The sequence below is a fragment of the Oryza sativa genome, chromosome 2 (genome assembly GCF_034140825.1).
Source record: "Oryza sativa Japonica Group chromosome 2, ASM3414082v1".
In the NCBI taxonomy this organism is placed as follows: domain Eukaryota; kingdom Viridiplantae; phylum Streptophyta; class Magnoliopsida; order Poales; family Poaceae; genus Oryza; species Oryza sativa.
In genome coordinates this window covers 16,806,255-16,833,446 of record NC_089036.1, presented here as the reverse complement: position 1 = coordinate 16,833,446, position 27,192 = coordinate 16,806,255, and the positions used below count along the sequence as shown (strand labels likewise).

General features: G+C 40.7%; 1 protein-coding gene, 1 long non-coding RNA gene and 1 pseudogene across 2 annotated transcripts; all 3 read left to right on the top strand.

Moving 5' to 3' along the window:
* Window positions 1-7,233: 7,233 nt before the first annotated feature.
* LOC4329359 (type II inositol polyphosphate 5-phosphatase 15) lies at window positions 7,234-14,210 on the top strand. Its single transcript, XM_015772176.3, has 11 exons — window positions 7,234-8,134; window positions 9,105-9,357; window positions 9,460-10,267; window positions 10,811-10,932; window positions 11,018-11,102; window positions 11,867-12,032; window positions 12,173-12,210; window positions 12,307-12,556; window positions 12,630-12,753; window positions 12,834-13,161; window positions 13,749-14,210. Exons 1-11 carry the CDS (start codon window positions 7,336-7,338, stop codon window positions 14,016-14,018), a joined length of 3,243 nt encoding a protein of 1,080 aa, XP_015627662.1. The 5' UTR covers window positions 7,234-7,335; the 3' UTR covers window positions 14,019-14,210.
* Window positions 14,211-17,694: 3,484 nt separating this feature from the next.
* Window positions 17,695-18,882, top strand: LOC112937905 (uncharacterized; annotated as a pseudogene).
* Window positions 18,883-24,665: 5,783 nt separating this feature from the next.
* LOC9267298 (uncharacterized) lies at window positions 24,666-26,637 on the top strand. Its single transcript, XR_001543905.3, has 5 exons — window positions 24,666-24,814; window positions 25,818-25,891; window positions 25,977-26,015; window positions 26,155-26,259; window positions 26,347-26,637. It is a non-coding gene; the product is annotated as an uncharacterized lncRNA (long non-coding RNA).
* The last annotated feature ends 555 nt before the right edge of the window (window positions 26,638-27,192 follow it).

Genomic DNA, 27,192 nt, shown 5'->3' with positions numbered 1-27,192 from the left:
TGAGGAAGAAGATGCGGCGGAACAAGGCAAAATGTGGTCTAATGCCCAAAAAAGCTTCGCAGGCGTGAATAAAATTGGCAATGTGAACTATGGAGTTTGGGTTCAAGTGATGCAGGCTAATCCCATAGAAATTCAGAATTCCCCGGAAGAATCTTGAGGTTGCAAGAGAAAATCCGCCATAGAAGAAATGAGAGAATACCACGACTTCATGCGTGTCGGGGGTCGGGAATGCTTCGCCGACTGTTGGTCGCCACCCAATGATCTCTTTCGCCGGAAGAACACCGTGCGCCACCATCTCTTTCAGATTCTCCTCCGTTACATCAGAGGACGCCCACTGACTCTCGAAGCTTTCTCTTTCTTCCGCCATGAATGTGAATTGGATTGTTTAATTTGGTCTGAGATATGGCTGGAAGGGGGTGGGGAATCGGTGCGGTGGTTGCGCAGAAGGATTTCGTGTAGTTTTGGAGGATGGATTGGAGCGGATTGCTGAACCCTAGCTTCGCCGGCGAAGTTCTGCACTGTAGCAAGAAATGGGGAAAGTGGCGAGAGTCTCGGCGGGGAAGACGAAACGACGCTTGACTTTGGCGTTTATTTCGCTAGGGTATCGGGAGTACTAATGGGCCTGGGCCTATACAGTACTTCAGCCCAATTCTATTATCAGCGTGGCCCGTTGTGATCCCTAGGGGCTTAGGCATTTTTGCCTTGGCAATTTGTGCTCACAATAGTGTGACCCGATGCTGTTAAAATCCTTTTTGACGCAGTTAGATAATTCTTTGGAATGACTATGATGCAAATAAAAAGGTGCCCGACAGAAAGGTGTTATACTATTTTTGTAAGCTTTTTTAGGCTCCAAAGCTGTTTGGGTTGATTCGAGATGACTAGTTTTCTAATGGTCATTCTCTTGGCATGTTATATGCTTATTTTAATTATGGTGAGGGTCATAGCCTAGGCTATTGGACTTGTTAATTACCATGATTCTTATCATATTTGGTGGTTCATCTTAAGAGTTTTACTCGAATTCTTGTCAAATATGTTTATTTATGGACCTTTTGGAGTGTTTATCACTCGGGCTTTTTTATATTTTTTTATTCTTGATATATTAAAGCTAAAAAGCAGTCGGCTGGATGTTCTATTGATCGCTGCGTATGCTTTGCTGTATGATGTTTGGTTGTAAAACTACTCGGTTCTTGACTACATGTTTAGTTTTTTAACTAACCACATAGTCGGGGGCTACACCTAATTAGGTGCATCTACTCGATGCACCTGGTTTTATTTCTTTTTTCGCCCTTTACAGTCTTTGATTTCAGTACTCGAGAGGCCAGAGCAGAAGGAATTGAAGCACTCGGATTATTGCTTTATGTTCCAAGAGAAGGTTATTTCGTCGACTGTAAACGTCTCGGGGGCTACTGTGGAGATTATGGATACCCCATATCTATGCGGCATGTATAGTTTGGTTAGGTACGGGGTACCAGATATAGATAGAATACCTTTAAGAGGACTCGGGTTAGTTTCTAAACTTGTATGTCAAGGAAATACCCGGGATCCTAATCGGTTACGATTGTATTTTATCTATAATCACATATTCCGTTAGGGATATGGACTGTATTTTGTAATATGGACCCCTTCCCCTATATAAGGAGGGGTCCGGCTCCCTCTAGGGATACGATTTTCTCCCAGATCATACGATCAATAATACACTCGGCGGATCAATCCCCGGACAGGAGTAGGGTATTACTTCTTGATTAAGAAGGTCTGAACCTGTATAAAATTCCTTGTCTTCAAACCCATCCACCTTTCTAGCTTGATAGCCACCCCTTTTAGTATTGCCGAAATCTTGTTTCGACAGCTAGGGACGAGCAGGGGACGATGTCGGCCGGGACGAGAAGGGGGCGGCGTCGGTTGGGGATGAGCAGGGGCCGGCGTCTGGCGGCTGTGGCATCGGTCGGCGTCAGGCGGCGGCGGTGTCGGGTGGGGCGGCGCTAAGCGGGGACGAGCGGTGGCGGCGTCGAGCGGGGACCAGCAGGGGCGGCGGCGAGCGGGGCCGAACGGGCGGCGGTCGGCCGGCCGGGGGGACCCGGCGGTGAAAGCATCCTTCAGGCCCGCCGCGACCCCCACTGCTGCGATTCACACGAGGAGAATAGATTAGCGAACCGTTTTTTTCCGTAATGGCAGAGGTGGGTAAATTTTTCCCCCAAAAGCAGGTGAAAGCAGGGGTAGAGATGCTTTTGATTTGTACTACAACAAAAGCTGGCTTTGGGTAAAAGCAGCTGTAGTTTTTGGGCCCTTTGGTTGGCTTTTGGCTTTTGCAAAAGCAAAAGCAGGTTGAGAAGCCTAACGAAACACACCCAAACTAGAAGACAATCCGATCTCTACACGCAAATAGATATACACACAAATGACAGAAATAACCCAAGAGTACATAATCTCACTCATCATATTGAGGTCACAAAAATTCTGAAAGAGAAAAAAAAAAGGAAAATCCTAAACTTTAATTTTTCTTTTTTAAACACGTACATAAACGCAAACGCTCATAACGCGCGGGCACTCACTTTACCCCTATGAGCACCTTCAAAGAAGGGACCGACATATCTTGAGATTTATGAAGTTATCACAGCCGTCTTGCTATCGACTGATATATCGCCTACCACTAAAAGAGTAAGTAGTGCGAGCACTGGAACCGGATGGACTGGTTTTACCATAAGGAACCCAACTAGTTGAGCTGCGCCCACTTCGCGCATAAATTATAATTATACTTCATCTATTCTAAAATATAGATATCTTAAGTATCTCTAAACTACCACTTAGATTTAGCTACAAAATCTGAGAGAGTAGCTTCAACGATCTTCTTTAAGCAGAAGCAACCACTGCCAAGGCCATGATATTGGAGAAAATACCCATTGGGTGCCCGATTCCTAAAAAAAAATAATTAAATGTTGCAGTTGACTAACAAATAAAAGATTAAGTTATATATGGTGAAACAAGAAAGTTAGCAACTGAAACCTTTAAAAATTTTGTGAAACAGAGTGAAGATACAGGCTGAAACATATCGCTATCACGTATGAAACAATGAGAGTTAACGGATTGAAATATATGTTTTTCTTTCGTCAAAATATAATTATACGATATCTTATTCTAAACATTTAATTAGAACGAATACAATGATGTGATCGGATCATAGATTAGATATATAGTTTAGGATAAAAAAATCATTTTGAATATCGCTAAAATGCATGCACGCAAGCATTGATGGAGTGGAGAGAGATGAGAGAGAGAGTAGTGGCATATTTCCGTGAATTTTGTGGAACACACTAAAGACGCATATTGAAACATATCACTATATCAAACATTGAGTTTTAATGGTTTAAAACTCATATTTTTATTTTATCAAGAATATAATCATATGATATATTGTTGTAAAGATTTAATTACAATGAGCACAATCATGTGATCGGATCATAGATCAAATAAGTAGTTTAGAAGAAAAAAAATATTTCGAATATTGATATATACATATATATATATATATATATATAGATGGATAGAGTAGAGAAAACAGTAGGACAATTAGTTACGATGGATCGGTATACCAATCCAGAACATTCTCCCATGATATTACTTGAAAATCACCTTTAAAAAATCACCTGCAAAAGGGATTTAGAGTGGGTTTCATTAAAACACCACATTATTTTTATTCAACTACCTAGCCCAACAGCTCCCACTAATACGAATGGTATGTTTCAGCTTAGATTGGGCACTATTAAGGCATGATCCACATAACTTTCAGATATCAGTTGGGACTTGGGAATTGAATTCCAATAACGAGATGAACTGCATTTCAAATGAATCTGGCAAGGCAGTAATTTTTTTTAAAAAAAAGAGCTTTACTGTTTTCTTAACCAAACAAAAACAACATTTTTTATTAACCAAACAAAAACAACATTTTTTAGTGCCCTTACAGTTTCTCCTTACTAGAGTATGCATGTACAAAGATAGAGTCTAATATGAGCTCTCTATATTAATTAATGTCACTAGAGACTATCCTCCTACAATAGTAGGGACAATAAGATTTCTAAACCATTAATACACTAAATGATTTTTAGTTATACTTCTCTCCTTTTCTCCACCCTTTCATGCAACAAATTTTCCGTTAATAAATGATTAGAGTTGACTCTGAGACGTTGTCATGCGTAGCAACGATGTTTCTTCTTCCTTCCCCCTCTTTCTTTCACGTCACCAAATTTACTTGCATGACAACAAAGAGAGCCCGTTATTAGACACCATTGTACATGCCTACTCCTTTATTGAGATAAAAAGAAAGACTTTAATTGTAAGAAGATCCTAAGTTTCCAGAAAACAAACTTCCTTGGAACAACGTAACATCACAGAGGATAAGCCAGGATTCGTGATTTTCCCTCCATCAAGGTAATCTTTACTTTTCCTCCTTAAAATCAGTTTGTTTTGAGTTTACTAAAAAGATCACATTCTTCTGTACTTTCCATATAAAATCATCGTTATGATCGGAGAGAGTCGCACTGAGGCAACTCTAGTAACCAGATCATACCACACAAACTACCCACTAAAACCCTCCGAAATGAGATGTTTACCGGGACTGTGCTCCAAAGATAAAATACCTAGTGGACAGAGCTAATTAATCAGCTTCGTGACCAGGTTTTAAACATTGTTAATCCATCGAATTGCCACTGAGGTACTGTAGATACCAATGGTTTCTTCGATGAAATCAGGCTCTCACCCCTCTTGCTTAGAGAAGAAACATACGGATCTGATTGTGGGAAGTCCACGTTCAGTACGCTCAGTTCAGCTTGATTACTGATCCTTATCGAACTAGCAAACAGGTCTAATTCAACTTCTAGCCAGAGGGTACTTAGCATCTTAAAGAACCCCTTCATCATAGAATGTTTATGGCTTCATGACCGTTACTCAATCAAATTGCCATTGAGGAAGTACTGCGGATACCTTTGGTTGCTTCGATTATATCAGGCTCTCACCCCTCTTGTCTAGAGAAGAAAGATTTCTAATTGTGGAAATTCTAACATTTTGCTGACTACTAGTCAAATACCTATGCGTTACAACAGAATAATTTGACGTGTAATCCTATGTTTTTCTCATGAGACATAGGGAGCATGGTTTCATTTTTCCTTTTTCCAAGCTCCTTATCCCGTATTTTTTTCAAACTCATTCTTCTCCCATATTTTTCTTTTTTTTTTCTCTCGATTGTTTACCTTTTTTTTGGATGTGGGGTGGGGCAGGAATCAACTGGTTTTTTAGACGGTGGAGCAGATTTATTGCTACTGCAAAAATCATGGCAATATAGATACATATTACAACCATTTTGAAATCATTGCTAGCCATGGTAATAAGTTTGTATTTTATGACGACAAATTTATTTACTGCCACAAAATTATCGTGGCAATAGAACTTATTGCAACACAAGCACGTTCGCAGATTAGACATGCCTAAGGTGGAGTCTAATATGTGAAGGCTCACACGTGTTTGCGCTCCACAGCCTACTTGCTCATCTAGTCATCCGAGCCCACGTGCACAGCCCCACATGTTCAGAGACTAATTTGGCCTTTTCCCTTGCTCATCCGGAAGCACTTTCTCATGTTATATGAAATTTTCCTTGGAGTTAGACTCAAAAATCAGCCCATATACATTCAAGTTTTCACGTAAAAAGTTTATCCATATAAAGCTTTTACGCTAAAAATTAGAGCTGAATCATAATCGGACACATTCGTGCATTGTTTGGAAATCTTATGTCAAAGAAAAAGTTTGTGTGTACAAAGTATCTATGTAAAAAAGAATTTGTGTATAAAGTTTTGGTGGATGTGTTAACAAGGACAAACAGTCATGTTGCGCGCGAGAAAGAAAAAGGAAGAGCGAGGACATTCGCGCGTTAGCCTTTTAGGCCAAAAGGTTGACCACCCAAATTTTCATGAATTTGTTCATGACCTGTGGAATAGAGCCTCCTCATAGCTGTTAAAAATACTAGTGATGTTTTCTTTACAATGGGGGGGTGCAAGGAATGATGTCAATTTAGGAGGAATAAATACTAACTACAAATGAATTGTCAGGCAAAGTTTTCAGCTACCTAGATGATTTTCACAACACTGTACAACTGATAGTTAAACATCACAACCAAAACAAGTGGTGGAGCATACGTGGGAGATGCTAATCTGGGAGAGGTTGGGAATGTGTGGCAAGCTAGAGATTCTAATGGTGTACTGCTAGCAGCTGGTGCAGGAAGACTACAAAACTTTCGTAGTGCTATGCATGCTGAGCTACCGGTAATACAGCTTTTATGCAATGTAAAGGGTAATTTTTTAAACGGACTCACTAATTCAAGTGATAGTTGAGCGATAGTTAGGACATCGCGATGTTTGGTTCATTAATTCCAGCTGCATACTACTCGTAAATTTAGAACTTCGTTTGTTTCTTAATTTCTCTGTTGGATATTATTGCCCAAGAGACTGTAATAGGGTCGTTGACCATTCAATGGCCAGAACCAAAATGAACCTGGCGGAGACCACTGACCGAATTTGGTTAGAAATATACACAAAATGTGAAACTCGATCCCTAATATAACGTTCTCTAACATAAGCCCACGGCTTATGGGTCTGGGTCGATATGTTAGAGACTAACGTTAGAATGCAGAATGTGAGAGTCGTTTCTTGCACCGAGATATCACATATATGTATAATGTTTCTCGTGTAGTGATTTACTCCCTCCGTTCTAATATATAGATTTTGAATGAATGATACACTCCTGTACTCTCCCTCCGTATCAAAAATATAAGAAAATTTAAATGAATAAGACACTTTCTATTACAAATTTGAACAAGTTGTAGTATTAGGAAGTCTCATCCGTTTATAATCAATTACTTCTTCTGTTTCATATTATAAAACTTTCTAGCATTGCCCAAATTCATATAAATCTATATAAATGTGAATAATATAAGAAAGTCTTATAATATAAAAGGGATATTTTAGAACAGAAGTAGAACTTTGATTCTAATCCTTAAAATTAGAAAAAGGACATGCGAAGCACGATGCCGGGCATCGGGCATGGGCTTGCAGTGACAGACAGACATACCGTTTCCACTTTCCAGGACGTGTCAACAGTAAACGACTATCCCGTCTGGTCCGGTCGGCCCACCACCCCCGCACGACCCAGAGCCTCAGCCCAAACCCCCCCGACACACGACGAGTCCACGACACACTGCTGCCTGCTGCTGCGCGAGACTGCGAGTCCTCCTCGCCTACCTGCTTGTGTTGTGCCGGCCACCTCGTCCTCGTCTTCCTCTCCGATCTCCCCCCAATGGCGGATCCCGGCGACTCCGCCGCGTCCCCCTCCCCGTGGGACGACCTCCCCGACGACTTCTTCCTCTCCGCCTCCATCTCCTCCCCTTCCCCTTCCACCTCCACTCCCCCTCCCCCTTCCCCCATCCCCTCCACCTCCCCGCGCCCCACCCTCCGCTCCTCCTCCCTCCCGCCCGCCTCCACCCCCTCCCCCTCCTCCTCTGCCTCCTCCTCCTCTGGCTCCCTCCACCACCTCCACCCCACCCACTCCCTCCCGGCCTTCTCCGCCGCGGCCGCGGCGGCGGCAGCCGACGCCTGGCCCCCGCCACCGGGGGCGCACCACTCCGGCTCCCTCCAGGAGTTCGCCGCCCCCGCGTCCTCCTCCGCGACCCGCCCGCCCCCGCGCGCCGCCGTGCGCGCCGACCGCCCGCCGCCGCTCGACCTGCGCCCGCGCCCGCCCAGGGAATCCCAGGCTGGCGCCGCGCTCCGCGCGATCGCCGTGGACGGGGCCACCGGCTCGCACCTGTGGGCCGTCGGCGACGCCGGCGTCAGGGTGTGGAGCCTCGCCGACGCCTTCCGCGCGCCCGCGTCTCGGCAGAGGTGGGGCGACGAGGCTGCCGCGCCGTTCCGCGAGTCGCGCAGGACGCAGCCGGCGCTGTGCCTCGTGGCTGACCCTTGCCGCGGCGTTGTGTGGAGCGGCCACGCCAATGGCTGGATCATGGGGTGGAGCGCCGATCCAGGAGGACTAGAGGCCGGGGAGTGCATTGCCTGGGAAGCTCACCGTGGACCAGTATTCGCATTGACCACCTCTCTATATGGTAATTCTCCTTAACTATGTTGTATGCGTTAAATTTTATCATATATATGCAGTAACTATACAACAATACAGCCGTTTAATGCAAATCCAAAAGTTCTGCAAAAAGAAAGAAGAAAGATTGTAATGGATGGCACAAAACACCAATTGGTGGAGTTTTTCTCCTCATTAGGGACCCACTTTATCATACCTTACTGTACAAAAATGAAGTACGTAGAAATCGTAGCTCCAACTAATCAATCCATTGAAAACTATTCCAGGAGTCTGAGCTAGTGGCCATGTAGATGTTGCTGTAAACTCTCCTCTTTTGTTCTGCAGTCCACCATGAGATTCTACTCCAAACTAATGTTTGTATTTGTGCTTACTCATAGTTTCAGTCTTATATACTTCCGATTTTGTCTTTTTCACAGTTTATGCCTTTTTTCTGGTTTTAATGTGATGCAACATTATGTGTTACTTAGATTCTTTTTACTCTCAACTCTCTAGATATATGTACTTCATATAAATCTATGTTCTGCAGGGCATTCTTGTAAAATACAGATGGAAATCCAATGATTATGAGATAATTACCATAAACAGTACTGTATAATTCTTCAACATCATCTAGAATATAGCAATCATGTTTATGGTGCTCATTATCGTATCTAGAATATAATTATTTCATGGTGCCCAACGTTCAAGCAGGTAATAATAATATATTCTAGCAATCAATGCACAAGGACTTAAATTCTTTCCATTTAGTAAAACCTAGGTACTAAGGTATGAACAGACAGATATCATATCTTTTTGTCCGCAGTTAATATGTGGACAGCAATGCATTGTCGTCAAATTACACTCATAAGACACGAACCTTTCACTTAAGGAGCCTTTACATTTAAGGTGCAGACTCACTGCTTGTGTTTTGGCAGCTTTCCTTCATAGTTGTTGTCTTTTAAATGCAAAAATGATTATTTTTCTCTTTGCATGCATCATAGGTGATTTGTGGTCTGGCTCTGAAGGGGGAGTAATCAAAGTTTGGTATGAAGAAGGAATTGAGAAGTCCCTTTCTTTACAAAGAGAAGAAAAGCGTAAGACCTCCTTTTTAGTTGAAAGATCATTCATTGACCTTAGAGCCATGGTCAGTGATGGAGGGGCCTGTCCCTTGCCTGCCGTAGATGTAAAACTTCTGTTGTCTGACAATTCTAGATCAAAAGTATGGAGTGCTGGTTACCTCTCACTTGCACTCTGGTACACTTCGTGCATCCATTCATCTGTTAGTGTTGCGTTTGGCTGACATTAGTCCAGCTGTTTGTATATTTCTGTTATATTCTTGTCTATTTTGCCATATAGGGATTCTTGCACCAAGGAGCTTCTGAAAGTGATTAGCGTGGATGGCCAAGTCGATACTCGTTTTGATATCTTATCTTCTCAGGATCCATTTGGCTATGAAACAAAGCAAAACCTTTTCTCTGCTCCAAGGAAAGATAAAGCTCGCAGTCCTGTTGGATTTTTCCAGAGATCACGAAATGCTTTAATGGGAGCGGCTGATGCAGTCCGGAGAGTTGCTGCTAAAGCAGGATTTGGAGATGATTCTCAAAGAATAGAAGCATTAGCAATGTCAATTGATGGGATGATCTGGACAGGGTCTGCAAATGGATGTCTTGCTCGATGGGATGGCAACGGTAACCGTTTGCAAGAGTTTCAGCATCATTTGTGTTCTGTTCAAAGCATTTTCAGCTTTGGGACAAGAATATGGGCCGGTTACATGGATGGTAGTATTCAGCTGTTGGACTTGGAAGGTAACTTACTAGGAGGCTGGATCGCACATAGCAGTCCAGTTCTGAGTATGGCTGTTGGAGGTTCATACATCTTTACAATGGCTGGTCATGGCGGAGTCCGTGGATGGAATTTGTCATCTCCAGGGCCTATTGACAACATTATGCGTTCTACTTTGATTGAGGCTGAGCCATTATACAAACAATTTGAATACATGAAAGTGTTGGTGGGTTCTTGGAATGTCGGGCAAGAAAAGGCATCTTATGAGTCACTAAGAGCTTGGCTAAAGTTACCGACACCAGAGGTTGGGTTAGTGGTAGTTGGATTGCAGGAGGTGGACATGGGTGCTGGTTTTCTTGCAATGTCTGCAGCTAAAGAAACAGTAAGTCAAGTTTAAGTTCTAGTTTTTTTAATTAAAGTTATTTGAACACATGTTTTTGTTATTTACTTGCACTTAGTCATCTGCTACTATTATACAGACCAAATCCTAGTAACACTGAACAAGAGTGTTGTTAGACATCTTGCTCTTGTTGATTTTTTTTGTTGAATAATCATTATCATTATGTATAAGATACCTCGTTGTACAAATGTACAATGTTATCTTGACCACAAAAAAATACGCTTGTTTGACAGGCTGTACCTCTTTTCTCTATCAGTATGATTAGAGTTAAGCTATTTTTTGCCACAGTTTTATTAAATGTCTACAATACAACACTGATTGGCACAGGATCCATGTGCCATCCTTGCAATGAGTGGCAGCATATGGATGAAACTCAATGACACAATGATTTAACCTTGTCTTGCACTCTTGCTAAAGATCGTTCTGCCGTTAGACTTCCCAAGAATATTAATAAAGTATAACATGAAACTGGCATGGTTTTTGCTACTTCTAATCCTGATACTTTTGTACGTCCACTTGCTTTAGGTTGGGCTAGAGGGAAGCCCAAACGGAGATTGGTGGTTGGATGCAATTGGGCAGCAGTTAAAGGGTTACTCTTTTGAGCGTGTTGGCTCGAGGCAGATGGCTGGATTGCTTATCTGTGTATGGTAATCTGTTCAGGACTTATTTTATCCTGCAGCTTCATCTGCCTTTTGTTTGTGTATAAATTATTCAGTTTCTTCTTTTTCTCAGGGTCAGAACACATCTTAAGCAGTTCATTGGTGATATTGATAATGCTGCGGTAGCATGTGGATTAGGGCGAGCAATCGGCAACAAGGTACTTCTGTTATCTTATTGCCCCACTCTTTCTTGGCGCAAGATGAGCTTGAAATGTTGTTTATGAGGCATTTGACTTATCAAACATATCATGACAAATTTTGTTTTGATCTAAGCATTTCATGCTTTAGCCATCATATTTATTGGAGATGTGTTCATATTCTGGAACATTTGAGTTAAGGGGGGGAATACCTTTGCTGGCCACTATATGCCAAAACTCCCTTTCATGTTTAAGCACAATGCTGATTAGTTCATTCTAGAGAAAGGTAGCAAGGAGGATAAGATATACCATATAGGCATACAGTATATAATAAAAAGGAATATATGCTATATGATGGAAATGTAGTGTGACAGCAAGTGCTATTTGATTTGTTTTCTTTCATGCATTCACATGTTGAACATTGTTTGTTTACTTGTTTAAAATGAACATCTTGGAAGTTCTGAAAGTTCAAGTTGTTAACGATGCACTAAGCAAAAAGATTATTCACATTTGTCCCCATATTCATTTGGTAGCAGTTGTTGTGCAAAACCAATAAATCATTGTTACCAAGATGATATCTGGTGGTTTGTGCATACAATTAATGAATGAGAGGTGTGCAATACTGATCAGAAAATGAAAAAAAAAAGACAAATTTTAAAACACATTATGGGCCTAAAATGTAACCACCCACTAGTTCTGTTATTTTTCTGGGGGAGTACAGATATTACTTCAAAAGGACTGTATTCTGTCTTATCTGCTGCTTTGTTCATGTATGCCTATATTAGGGAGCAGTGGGATTGAGGATGAGAATACATGATAGGAGTATTTGCTTTGTAAATTGCCATTTTGCTGCTCATATGGAAGCTGTGAGTCGACGGAATGAAGATTTTGACCATGTCTTTAGAACAATGACCTTTGCCACCCCTTCGAGTGGAATAATGACAACATCAGGTGTTTGTTCAACCTTTTCCCATTATTTTTCAGTATTTTCCAATGGGCATTCAAGTCAAATGACCTGTAAATTTGTTGTGATATTACAATCAGCAATGAGCAAATCTTATACACTGTTACTTGTTTTGGTGGTCTTGCAGTTTCTAGTTCTACTGGCCAGCTTCTTCGAGGAGCAAATGTATGGTGTATTAATGTTGGTTCATTACATTTTCTCGGTGGATAGGGAGTAGATTCTCATCTTGATATACTAAGTTGTTCCTATTATAATTTACAGGGATCAAGAATGCCTGAGTTGTCAGACACGGACATGATTGTCTTTCTTGGTGACTTCAATTACCGCCTTTATGATATTTCCTATGATGATGCAATGGGCTTAGTTTCCCGGAGATGCTTTGACTGGCTAAAAAATAATGACCAACTGCGAGCAGAAATGAGATCTGGGAGAGTCTTCCAGGGACTACGTGAAGGGGATTTCAAGTTTCCCCCTACATACAAATTTGAGAAACATACAGCAGGCTTATCAGGTATCTTACTTTGTTTTTTATTCGTGGAATCCCAAAGTACATATAAAGATCATCACCTTTATTTGTCATATAGGGTATGATAGCAGTGAGAAGAGGCGCATTCCTGCCTGGTGTGACAGAATCCTATATCGTGATAGCCGAGTTAGTTCAGGGAATGAGTGTTCCTTGGATTGTCCTGTGGTTTCTTCAATATCACTGTAAGTTATTTGTTGTGCATGTTTTTTTTTAACCCGAAAAAGCTTAAAATATGTCAATACCTTGTTATTATGTTTTCCAGGTATGACTCTTGCATGGAAGCAACAGATAGTGATCACAAACCTATAAAATCTGTGTTCAATTTGGATATTGCTTATGTTGACAAACAGACAATGAGGCAGAAATATGTGGAGCTAATGAGCTCAAATAATAAAGTGGTGCATTTGCTTCAGGAACTTGAAGCATTCCCTGGAGTAAATATAAATAATTCTAACATCATCTTGCAAGATCGGAATCCATCTGTTGTGAAATTGCAAAACAGAACAGAAGTCATCGCTTGTTTTGAGATCATTGGACAAGCACCAAATTTGTCCAGCACACATTTCTCTGCTTTTCCTGCATGGCTAAAGGTGAGTCAATGCTTTGTCTGACTCCTTTTACTGTATTTTTATTAAAATAATCTAATACTAGCAACGTACAAAAACTTTGCACGACCGAATTTCTCATGTTTTACATGGGCACAACTGCAGAGTAGTAGAAATATTAGTCTCTTCAGTATCAAGAGTTATGACAAAAGAGAGCATATGGTTTCAGTTATACTCCCTCCGTTTCAGGTTATAAGACGTTTTGACTTTGGTCAAAGTCAAACTACTTCAAATTTGATTAAGTTTATAGACAAATATAGTAATATTTATAATACTAAATTAGTTTATTAAATCAATAATTGAATATATTTTTATAATAAATTTGTCTTGGGTTGAAAATGTTATTATTGTTTTCTACAAACTTAGTCAAACTTGAAGTAATTTGACTTTGACCAAAGTCAAAAACATCTTATAACCTGAAACGGAGGTAGTAGTAGATTGACGCGTTGGCATTAGTAAAGGCAGACTCCAGAATTTGTTATTACTTGTTTTGCTTGTTTTATTCTTCACCATTATTAATTCACTGTTGTGAGCTTAATGTTTTGAAAACTGTGGGCATATATTCAATATAGGTCTCTCCAGCAGTCGGCATAATATCTCCGGGACAGACGGTAGAGGTCACTTTGCAGCACAGAGACCTGCATAGCCAACAAAACTATAATGGAACTTCATTGGATATTTTGCCTGGTGGAGCTACCCAACAAAAGGCAGCAACTGTTTTTGCGAAAATAACTGGAGTATATTCAACAGTTGCAAAATATTACGAAATACATGTACAACACCAGAACTGCAGGAGCACATTGCCATCGAGAGGTTATAACTTAGGTGACCGGTTTTTTTAATTTTGAGTTTGGTATCAGGAATTTAGGAAATGTATGTTGTATCAAATGTTCTTTTTGAGTGAAGTCACAAAATCAAGGCTTTCTACTACCCTCAACATGTGTATTTTCAAGAGAGGAAAATTGTAAACAGTGTAGCATACAACAGCCCAAATTTTCTACTGGGTTTCGGTGTGGAAAGATGCGTCTTTCGTAGGGTTTCGTGTTTGACGAGATCGACCAAACAAACATACTCCTATATACTATAAATTTTGATTCTAACTTACAATAACGTGCATATATGTGCGTTATGCCGTTATCATACATCAACATGTCCTGAAGATCACTCAAGTCACCCCATGAGTGACAAAATACCTCCGATGGTCTTCCCATTAACTTTGACAAAATATCCCGTTTCACTTGTACACGATTCCTTCTTTGGATTAGAGGATTTTCATGAGACGAGAGGAAGAAGACGAGCGGAAGAAGCAACACAAAGGATACGTGCTGTGTCGGCGGCGACGATGAGAAACCTGGTGGAGTGGAACAGGAATTAGGACGGAGGCCAGAGGTGGCACCTGTCCCCTAAGGGTTTGTCCCTTGTTTGATTTGCTACCATACCAGATTGTCGGCAATGCCAAAACCTAGGTTAGAAATAAGTTCACTTTAGATCTCTCAATTTATCGCCGAGTCTGAAACTCATCCCTAAAACGAAATACCATATATAATGGACACCTCAATTTACAAAACCGGATCACCCAAAAGTCCTAGGCAGTATTATGCCCTATTTTAGCTTACGTAGCAAGCTGAGTCAGTGTGGGACCCACGCGAACCCCACATGTTAGTGGTTAGCACTTTCTTCCTCCTCTCAACACCCCCCTCTGTTCCCCATCCTCACCAAGTCAAGCAGCATGCCACCGGCGGCGTCGATAGGGACGACGGCTAGCATCCGGTGCGGGGCAGGGAGAAGGGCGTTCGGCCACGGGCGGCATAGACAGGGGTGGCCAGTGGACCGAACGGTTGCTATCGTGGAGGGGCGCAACCAGGAAGCAGCCGTTGAGGAGATCCAAGGCGATGGCGATGAAGACAGTGCTATTGGCGGGAGCGCGCTTGGGCGGCGCTCCCTGAACCACTCTCGTGACATCGAAAAGCTCGTCCACCTAGAGATAAATTATTCAGTCTATGGCCGTATCTTACGTCACGAAGGACGGCTTTTGACTGCCGCTGACCACACCTGTGAGGAGTGGCACCCTGAAGACAATAGGACGACAGCAGTTGCAAGGCAGTGGGGCTCGAACATGGCGTCCTTGGAGCAGCACCGTTTGTCATAGGCGGCCACGACCTCGACACCGCCAACACCGACGCGTGCTCTGTGCACCGCCGTGACACACAAGCTTTCAGCACTATTCAATGGCCATTAGTGTCGCCTGTATCTCCAGGATGGCACGGCAGAGCACCTCAGCAGTGGGCGTGGGGTCGTTGCGAGTGCCGCGTGGCAAGGAGGGGGTCGTGGCAGGATTCTCGGAGGAGCTGAGCTCGATGTAGAAGTGTGACTTGGCGGCACGGTGGGGATGCAGTCAACGAGGGTCATGGCACGAAGGATTCCCACGAAGGCGTCCGGTCGCAGTCGAGCTGCTCTCGACAACAGCGTTGTCTTTGTCACCGCTCATCGTGACCTCACTGGCTCTTTCCCGTTCATGCCCCTCCCCTCCTATATGGCCCCACGCAACTGCGTGCCGCCGACACCCTCCTCCTCGACCACCAACATCGCCGATAAAAAAAAGTGGAGAAAAATAGAGAGGGAGAAGGATATGATGGGTCACTGACATGTGGGGTCCTCCAATTTTTTTGAGTAAATTTCATAAAACTACAAAGACTTTACACGATCTATCACAAAACTACAAATTTAAGAACTTATTTTACAAAACTACGGATTTAGTGTTTTCATTTATCACAAAACTATATGTACTTTGCACAATATATCACAAAACTACAGATTTAAGAACTTGTTTCACAAAACTACAGGTTTAAGAATTTGTTTCACAAAAATATAGATTTAATATCTTCATTTATCACAAAACTACAAGTTTAGTGTCTTCATTATCACAAAACTATATGTTTTAGCATTATTAAAACCCGTAGTTTTGTAATAAAGGACACACTAAATCTGTAGTTTTGTGATAAATGAAGACACTAAATGTGTAGTTCTGTGATAAATGAATACACTAAATCTATAGTTTTGTGAAATAAGTTTTTAAATATGTAGTTTTGTTATAGATTGTGCAAGTACCTGTAGATTTATGATAAACAGAGACACTAAATCTGTAGTTTTGTGAAACAAGCTCTTAAATATGTGGTTTTGGGATAAATTGTGCAAAATAACTGTAGTTTTGTGAAATTTACTCTCTTTTTTTATTTAGACCGAATCGCCTTGACATGTGGATCCCACACTTACTTAGCTGCCACGTCAGTTAAAACCGGGCACTGTATTACCACGGGACCTCGAGTTCACCGGTTTTGCAAAGGGATGCATTATAACCTGTGATTTTGCTAAACGTCTGTCGACAGATTTCTCGTGGGATATCACTGATATGCTCTGAGATCTGTTCGTTTTCATGGGCCAGCTGACCCTTCGCACATGGGCCTACAGATGATGGGTGAGGAAAATTAACATGCATGCATTACGGGCCAACGCTGTGATGTTAAAATTTAAAGATTTAAATTACGAATTTGCATATATTAATTTGTCGCGTGATTTTTTTTCCTTCGTATTTGACGTTTTTTCGACCGTATGATCTACGCCGCGATTTGTGCTGATTAGAGCGCAAGGGGGCGATGAGGCCGCGTGGGGCCCATGTTTCCGTGCGAATTGTTTGATTAGTGCGCCGTGTCCGGAACCGTTTTCTCACTGATTCCGCTTCCTCCTCCCTATTCGATTTAGCTAAACATGTGTTTTTTCATTTCGCTGATTAGTGCAAAATATTACAAGTCCTATATAGCTAAAATTACAATTCGTAATTTCAGTTGATGCGATATGTAAGTGCACTGTAATTTTGGTAAAAATGCTGTGTAAGTAAATGTGTATTTGTTATTTTCTTTAAAATATAAAATTACAGTATTATATATAACTAAAATTAAAATTACATTTGTAAGTTCAGTTGATATGACATGTAAGTGTATTGTAATTACACTATAGTTATAATATAGTTACACTGTAATTACACTATAGTTACACTACTATAGTGTAATTACAGTGTAACTATAGTGTAATTACACTGTAACTTTTAGTAGATGAGTTGGTGATTTTTTTTTTTTGCGATGTAAAGATCTAATGAATAAAATATATGCAATATATATAATTAATATATGTTGATACATGTATAGACTCTTCTAATCAAGTGATCAAATGAGCCTAATCCAACTATCTAAAATCTGTATGATTTGGACCCAAAAATCTGTCGCGTAATGGATAGCTAGTCCCTAAGTTAATCCGTGTTCTTGGGTGACGAATTAACTGACGACCGCGGCTCAATCGATCGATCTGCAGGGGGTTGTTGAAATGGAGCAGCAGCTCGTTTCTTTGATTTGATCTTTGGCAGTAAGTAATTCGGGGTTTGAAATTTTTTGTTTTTGGCGACTTTCATTTCCAGTGGTGAGTTTGGCTGGTTTCTTGCGCTGCTCGCGCGCGCTGGTGTCGTGGATGGTGGCGGAGAGTAAAATGCAGCCATCGCCGGCGGCGGCACCGCCGGCGGAGCACCGGAGGCGGGCGCTCCGCTACGTTGTGTTCCTCGCGGTCTCCCTCCTCGCCTTCTCCTGCTGGGCTCTCGTCAGCTCGCGGATCGACGGCGCCGTCCTCGCGGCGACCGCCGGCGGCGAGCATGACGACGATGGCATTATTGTTAGAAGCAGCCAAGCGGAGATGCCGGCGAGCAGCGGGAACGCGACGTCACGTGGCGCCGTCGAGGCGGGCTCTCCGGCGGCGATGACCACCCGGCAGCCGTCGTCGGGAGAGACGACGACGGCGGCGGCGGCGACGTGCGACGCGGAGAGCACGCTGCTGAGGGTGTACCTCTACGACCTCCCGCCGGAGTTCCACTTCGGCATGCTGGGGTGGGACGGCAAGGCGGCCGGCGCGGCGTGGCCGGACATGATCGGCGAGCGGTGCGCCGTGCTACCCGGGCGGCCTGAACCTGCAGCACAGCGTCGAGTACTGGCTCACCCTGGACATCCTCTCCTCCACCTCCGGCGACCGCCGCCATCGCCCATGCACCGCCGTGAGGGTGACGAACGCGGGCGAGGCGAGCGCGGACGCCTCGCGCGGCGCTCGCCCGGTCACCTCCCCACTCACGGCGCTCTCCGGTCACGGCGGCGGCGGCGAGTCTCCCAGCTGGCTCACGGCGACGGGAGGCGAACTGGCGAAGCGCGCGCGATGGATGGATCTGGGACGCCGTGACGCGCAGGAATGGATGGATTGGGTATTATTTTGCATCTGCAGGTGGGCCCAAGCGGCATCTCCATTGGATTTGTTCCGGATGGTCCAGATTTATCCAATGTCACGTTGGGGCATAGCTAGCCAATGTCACCCAAGCCGAGTCGCATTAATTGAGCAACGTGCGTGCTGCAGCGTAACCTGAAATGGTTCTATGTGTTCCTGTTGAACTACTCCTTCCGTTCCATAAAAAATCAATTTAGTACTGGATGTAACACATTCTAGTACTACGAATCTAGACATATCTCTGTCCAGATTTGTTGTACTAGAATGTATCACATCTAATTCTAAATTCGTTTTTTTCGAAACGGAGGGAGTAATTGGCATGATTTCTCCTTCATTGCCACATGTTAGTGACATGTACTCATGTTCAATTCAAAGACTGCTGTTTTGATATGAATTGTCAGTTTCCTTCCTTGAGTGAACGTTGTTTCAGACCATATATATATACCGCATTAAATTCACCAGACATAGAATTTTTAAAGCAGACTTCATTTCACCTTTCGGAACTTCTTTTTTTTTTCAAACAAGATAGAGAAAGGACATTTTTTTTTACCTTCAACTAATATCAAGCTGGTTCTTCTTCCCGGTTCTTGCTGTTTCTCAGTAGTATACCCGCATATTTCAAGTCCATTTTCAGTATGTACAACTATTGATAACCATGTGCATTCACATGGGTTATTAATACTAATCATATATAGATCGAAGATCGACTTAGGTTATTTTTTAATGGAAAAGTCTACTTAACCCAGAAATGAAACCAGCTATTCTTCCAAGTAAGATATAACAAGCAACGGCAAAAAGAACTACTATCTACACATGGATATAAAGGTAAACGAAGAAAAAAAAACAAACATAGATTGATTTCTTTATTTTGTTGGCGATTTCTCCAATCGGCATTAACCCATAAATATATTGTTTGGCTTTTGCTTGGGTTCAATATATTAATTAAACTAGGATTATTTTAGAAAGCATTATTTTTGTGTCATTTGTCAAAAACAATGTAGGCATTATCTTAGGGCCTGCTTAGTTTCCACCCCAAAATTTTACACTCTGTTACATTGAACATTTAAACACCTGCATGAAGTATTAAATATATGCTAAAAAAATAACAAATTGCGACTAATTTGTGAGACGAATCTTTTAAGTCTAATTGCTCCATGATTTGATAATATTGTGCAACAGTAAACATTTGCTAATGATAGATTAATTAGGCTTAATAAATTCGTCTCGTGGTTTGCTGGCGGATTCTGTAATTAGTTTTTTCATTAGTGCTCAAACACCCCATGTGACACCCTACATAATATCCGATGAAACATGCTAAAATTTAACACTCCTGGATCTAAACACCTCTTTAGTATTTTTGTCCAGCTAAGGAGGGAGAGCTTTTTCGATAACATTTTTGCCCTCGACCTAGCTAGCTATATATCTTAGTATAAGGAGAGAGAAAACATTTTAGATAACAGTTTTGCCTTTGACCTAGCTTGCGGACATCATGGTTGGACCAGACCTAGCTATGGCTGTGGCACACCTTACTGATTGTGTCTGATTGTATTTTGCCTAGTTGTGCTCCTAATTAAATAATGGTACCAATTTCAATGTATTAGTACGAGATTAATCAGTATTTCAGTGTAACATATTTGGAGTAAAGATGTTTAACTTTAACATACTGCTTAGAATAATTAACAAGAATATAACACAGTGCAAGTTCACATGTGCATATAACTCAAGAGATTCACTGACTACAACAAGTTCTTCAGCACTGGCAATAACAAGTGCAACAGATCAAGAGAGTCGTATATAGCATCCCAGGCAACCATGCATGCAACAGAATTTCAAAATATATATGAGAACATTCGGAAATCGGAACCCGGCCGTGCTCGTTAGGCATCGAAGCTTCGATGCGCGTGATCTCATTGTCGCCGGACTGCGCTGCCCCTGCGGCCTCCGTTCAACGGAGAACGCCGACTGTCCTGCCGTCACTGCGGTGCGCCTGCTTCGCAGAAGTCCGTGGCCCGTACGTCCCGCCGTCGCCGTGGTGCGCCGCCCTCCGAAATGAGATGTTTACCGGGACGTACTGTGCTCCACAGATACATATTCTTTGTCCTTACTAGCTAGGTTATAAAGATCCTCCCAAATGGTAGTTCGTGTGGTATGATCTGGTTGCTAGCTAGAGTTGCCTCAGTGCGACTCTCCGGTCATTAATGATGATTTTATTTGGAAAGTGCAGAAGAATGTGATCTTTTAGTAAACTCAATGTATAAACCGCTTATCCTATGTGATGTTACGTTGTTCCAAGGAAGTTTGTTTTCTGGAAACTTAGGACCCCTAGATGTTTTTTCAAGATCACTACAGCCTACAGGAGAACTAACCTGACACAATTAATGCGATGATAGATGTTCAGATATACACTTTTAATTGCGCAGCTAGTGAAGCACTAACAAAAATCATAAAACTTCTGAACTCATGGCACTGACAAAAACGTCCCCCGGCCCAATCCCCAAAGAACAAGTAGTCAAGCTCAGTAATAACTAAGCTAACAAAATTAAGAAAAGTTTAGTGCTCTGTATTTCTAGCTCGCTAATTACATTTGTATCGATCATCACCCAAGGAACACTGACTCGACATAGTATAGTATGTTTTATTACATGATTAGAGCATGTTTAGTAGTATAGCCAACTACTAGCTACAAATTATCTATAGCCAATGTAATAGTCAATTTAGGCAATAGTTGCTTACTACATTATTAATATCTGGTCCCACCTGTCATATACACATTACGTCTTAGAGTCCGTGCTGCAGTTGGCTACAAATCTATAGCCTGCTGCTCTTCTCTTTCTTCTTTTATCTCTTTAAAATATGTTTATAGTTTGCTTATAGTCTGCTATTGTAACTACTCTAAGTAGCTATATGACTGAAAGCTTGCTACATCCTGTCAATTTACAGTAATTGACAACTAGTAGCTCTCCTGGCAGGACTATAACTGCATTAGATGATTGGCACTCTACTTGTTTTACCCCGACATAAGCAATAATAATTAAGCAAATAAGGACCTCATCTTTTTCTTATGCTTATTATACTTATCAGCTAAAATTTGCATTTTCAACCTTAAATTTGGTGTTGATTTTCAGGTTTTTTCATCGAAGTTATTTTTTAGCCTTTGCTTTTATATCGCTAAGAACATGTATATCAAAGTTTTTATTCACAAATTATTTTTCGTTTGCAAATATGTTGTTTGGCTTATTCCGTGAATAAGCGAAAAGATGGGTCCATTTTTGCTTCTTTTGTTATGTAGACACAAACTCTCAGGTGCATCTAGCAAAAGTACTTAACTACTAGTTGAACTTGAAATGTACACTAACTATTGCCAAGCTCAGGGGAGAATTGTTGTTACTCAAGGCATTTTAAAACTGAACACATAGAGTTACAAAATATTCAATGTTGTAGGAATTAGGTTATGGCCACCTAAATAATATGATTTCATAGTTGCTTTCATGCACATATGTAAATAATATGACAAAAAAATTCTGACAAACTGAAAAAAAGGTCTGACAAAATACAAAATACAAAGACTAAAAAAATACAAAAACTAACTAATTATGCTAGATGAACCTTCTGCTAACAAAACTAACATCTATTGACTAAAATTTGCTAACAAAACCTAAAATTAATTTGGTTAACAAAACTGGGGTAGATAGTGTTACTAGATGACAAAATGACAAAACTAGCTAGTACTAGATAACAGAACTATGTGTGATCCTACAAGAAATATGACCTTCTGTGACGAATTCCTCGTGACATCGGAGCTATTCGTCATTAGCACATTCCATTTTATGACGATTAGTATGAGATGGGGTGGCTTAGTGACGAAAAAAAGTGTTCGTCGTTAATACCAACTAGAAATCGTCATAAATTATTTCAATGGGACATCATGACGAATATTAATTTGTTATAAGGGGCACAAAGCAAACGTCATGGATATATATAATGCATTTCTAGAAAAATATACTCCCTCTATCCTATAATATAAGGCGCGGTCAAAGATAGCACGGTCTCCAAAACTAATCTTTAACTTATAATTTCTCATATACTATAAGATTTGTAGCAACAAAATTATAATCATATGAAAGTAAATTTAAATATCAATCTAATGATATAACTTTTAACAAATAAAATTCATTTCAAATTATACAAAGTGTTGGTCAAATGTTGAAAAGTTGAATCTTGACATGTGTGCACGCCTTATATTATGGGATGGAGGAACTATTAAAAGTTAAAGTAATTTAATCATGTGAATTAATGAAGAAACTAAAATTTTCCTTAAAAAATCATGGCCGGAAATATTTTTTTTAATATTTTACGTGGTCCAAATTATTCTTTGAAATTTTCTGTGAATTTTCGGAGCTAAATAACTAATTTTAATACCACAAAATTCATTTAACCTATTAAAATAAATAAAAAATAAATTAAAATTCCTCTCTGTCCTTGGGCCTTTTTCGGCCCAAGTATTACTCTCTCCCTCACATAGCCCGTTGCCTCTCTCTCCCTCCTCCCTCTTCGGGCCGCTGGCCCAGCTCTTTTGCTCCTCCCTCGCCGAGAAGTCTATTTTTCTTCCCTCCTCTCAATTCAGATAACTTTTCGAGTAGTAAATTATTTCAAATGAAAAAATTGTCAACAACAAAGTTGTATAACTTATGAAGATCCATAACTTTTGTTTTGGTCATTTTGCTATATGACTTTGTTTCAAAAATTTGAATTTGAATTTCAAATTATAACAACTTCAAACAATATTTTCAAATATTAAATGATTTCAAATGAAAATGTCATCAATAACAAAGTTATATAATTCATAAATATCTATAAATTTTATTTTGGTCATTTCTTCATCCGACAAAATGATGGTAACATTGTTCATAAAATTTACACATCTCTTATGAATTATGAAATCATATGGGAGATATGTAAAATTGAAATCATATGGGAGATATGTAAAATTTGTGAACAATGTTAAAATCGCTTTATCGGACGAACAAATGACCAAAATAAAAATTGTAGATCTAGATGGATTATACAACTTTTTTGTCGATGACTTTGAAGTCGTCAACTAATAAAAAAATTCTATTTGAAGTTCTCAAACTTTGAATTTCAAAATTTGAATTGTTCAAATAGAGCCAGACGGAGAAATGACCAAAATAAAAATTTTGCATAACAATGTGTTCTACAATTTTTATTTTGGTGACTTTTCTATTTAAAATCATTTATTAACCTCAATTTTTGTTCGAAGTTATCAAATTTTGAAAATTCAAAATTTGAATTGTCCAAATGAACTTATTTGTGAAAAGTAGCAATACAATAGTTGTAGATCTCGATGAGTTCTATAATTTTTTTGTTTATGATTTTTGCATTTGAAGCATAAAAATCAGCCTAAATATTAAATTTAAAGTTCTCATAAATTAAAATTAAAAAGTACCATAAAGTCATTCCTGTTTCGGCCCAAATTGCCCAACTATTTCTGACCGTCCATCTCCGATCTAATGGTTCTGATCGGAGTCCCTAACCCTAGCCCCATATAAAACCCTCCTCTCCACCCCTCCTCCTCCTCTCTCTCTCTCTCCACCCTCAGCCGCCACACTCCCATGTCCCATCCACTCTCCTCTCCTCTCCGGCGGTGGGTACAGGCGATGACAGCGTGCGGCGGCGTCCTCCTCCTCTATTGCCGCTCGCGGTGCCGGCTTACTCTCCCCCACCGCTTACCACGCCGCCTCCGTCTCCGCCGTCGCCAGGCTCGGGAGCGGCGGATCTGCCGCCGATAGCGCCGGCTTCCGGGCCGGCATCCGTCTCCGCCGCTGCTGGGCACGGGAGCGGTGGATCCGCCGCCACCATCCACTCCCCCACCACCGCCGATCCCCTCTCTATGCATGCCTCACGCCGTCGCATACCCTCCCGATTTCCCTCTCCAATGATGGATGGTTTGGTTTGGTTTGGTTTGTCTGCTTGCGAGCAGCTTCTGGTTGCTGTGCGTGTTCGGATGTTTCTAGTTTCTCTCCCCCAATTTCGTGCGTTCTGGAGATAAATTAGCGGGAGGCTGTTTCTAGTTTTTCTCCCCCAATTTCGTGCGTTTCTAGTTTATTATTTTTCGCGGAAGTCTGTTCGGATCACCACTGGGAGCCAGGCACTTGATGAGGTGCTTGGCGGTAACATAGTAACATATATAGTCCTCCGACTTTGTTATGATCAGTTGTTCCATTATTTTGTTCTAATCTACTTGCATTTTTCAAATTTTCAAGGAGGGATTGAAGCACTGCATCACAGAGGCATTTGGAGAGTTTCGGTGCGTAGATGCTCATGTTCCTTTTAATTTTTTTGCCCTCGTTTACAACTGCAGCTTGGTTGTATCAATGAAATTTATGATGTGTGGCCATACCTGTCTAATAAATATGGTGAAATCTAGCTTAGTAATACTATTAGTATTCTGGTTTAAGTTAATTTGCTAATGCCTTTTCAAACCTGTTGTGCACCCATTTCTATCTTCTATTCATGCCAGTGCATACAGTAATTCCTAAACATGTTCTGTATTCTGCTAAAACTAAGAGATTAATATTGTATTTCTCATTTGTAAACTTCAGGTATATAAATATCAATATTGTCGAACTATTTTACTATTTAATTTTAATATGAGCCAGCCAAACATTGAACCTTGATGTACTCTGGACCATCCCTTCCCATCGACGAAAAGGACAACCTGGTTCTTACCAACCTCCTGACATTAGTCACTGTAGCTCAACTCCATAAGTTTAATCTTCCATTTTGTTTTTTACACAATTCCAGATCTAGCTAGCTCAAAACAAATATCTACGTTATGTTCCTATGCCATCCAGCATAACCAATGTATAGTGCTTCTTGTTAGCTTTAAGATACATTTACATCCCCTGCTGTTACATGCTATTTGCTGCAGCTGCATAAGTGCCATTTTTGCCCCTAATGAACTATCCAAAAACTATATAGTCTCACCAAACAGTCTTGTATACAAATGCAAATCATACACCTTCTTGGTTACTATACCTTCTTTCATTTGTATACAAAAAAAGCTGTTTCTGCTTACTATACCTTCTTGGTTGTTCTTCCTTTTGTATACAAATGCTATTAACAACTGAACAACATACATATAATTTCTGCCCTTCAGTTCTCATGCGGCAGAAGAAACATGGAAATAATACCATGCCTCAGTGCTGTGCCTATTTTCATATATCGTTCTCATTATATACAACATTCCAATGTATAATGGTTCATTCTTCATTTTATTTGTGGCTGCCAAACTGATGGACAACCTTCAGGTGAGCAACCCACATAGGCTGATAAGCTCATTCTGCCTCACACTTCTTCCATGGCCACAGAAACAGCTAGCCAGGTAGGACACCAGCATTTTCCTGTTTGCCAACATTTTATTCAGCTTTCACTGATGTAGCTAATATATTTGTTGTCACTTCCTGTAGATGAAAGAAACTGTATCTGCTGATGCTAAAAAAGAAAAGGTATGCTTCTATATACTGCAGAGCTAGCTAAGTCATGTTTGTTGTTTACCTTTCACGCGCATTTCCTTTAAATATGCAAATGAAAAAACTGTCAGAGAGTGATGACATGTATTTACAAACAATTTGCATTTAATTTCAGAAGCAAACTAAGTATAAGGATGCTCCACCCACTGCATTTGATCTTTTCAAGATGTGCCATTGCAACAGCAATACGAGTTTTAATGAGCCTGTAAAGAATGTTATTGTGAGTTACATTTTTCTTTTATCTTTTGCAATTATATATTAATGCGAATAAAATGTGTTTTGTGATTTCTTATCTTCCTATTGCTAGGCTGAGATGGAAGTTCATTGATAATCCTGCACAAGAAGGGCAAGATATGATTGGACTTTGTAGATATGGTCAGTGATGTAGAACTTTGTTTTGCTATCTAGGATATGGTGGTACTGTTATGTTTTGCTCACCCGACTGAACCTAGTTTGGTTGTAAGATTTGTGTTGTATTGGATGTTTGTCGGGTTGTGCTATATGGGTTGTTATTGTGTTTGATTGTTGGGCCTATATGGGCTTAGCACACTTGTTATTTGATACTAATATAAATGAATATAATATGATGGGCTGAAAATGGTGTGTCCAATGTTTGGGTCTATATGGGCTTTTGTAATGGACATGGCCCATTTGTTATTTGATTTTAAAGCAAAATGGATATAATAGAATTGGACTGAAAATATGCTACATCATATATGGGGCTAGGATAAAATCTAGTTGGGCTTGCTATTGGGCTAAGCCTGTAAACAGGGTGCTCAATATATGGATTTTAATGGGCCCTTAGATATTTTATGACGTTTTTTAGGCTAGATAATGACGAATTTGACCGTCACAAAGTTATGACGACAGAAGTATCGTCACAAGATTAATGACGAAAAAATAAGGTTTCGTCATAGAACCCCATTAGAGATGCATGATAGGTGACGAATGAATTTTCGTCACACAAGCGTCACAGATTACAAAACGTGACGAAAAATTCAATATTTGTGACGTAAGTGAAGCGTCATCTATCATAAGATCTCTTGTAGTTAGACTAGTAGATGACAAAAATAACAGATACTCTTCATTGCTAACAAAACTATGTGTACTCATAGTACCAGAAAAAAAATGTATTTTCTTCTGATTACAAGTT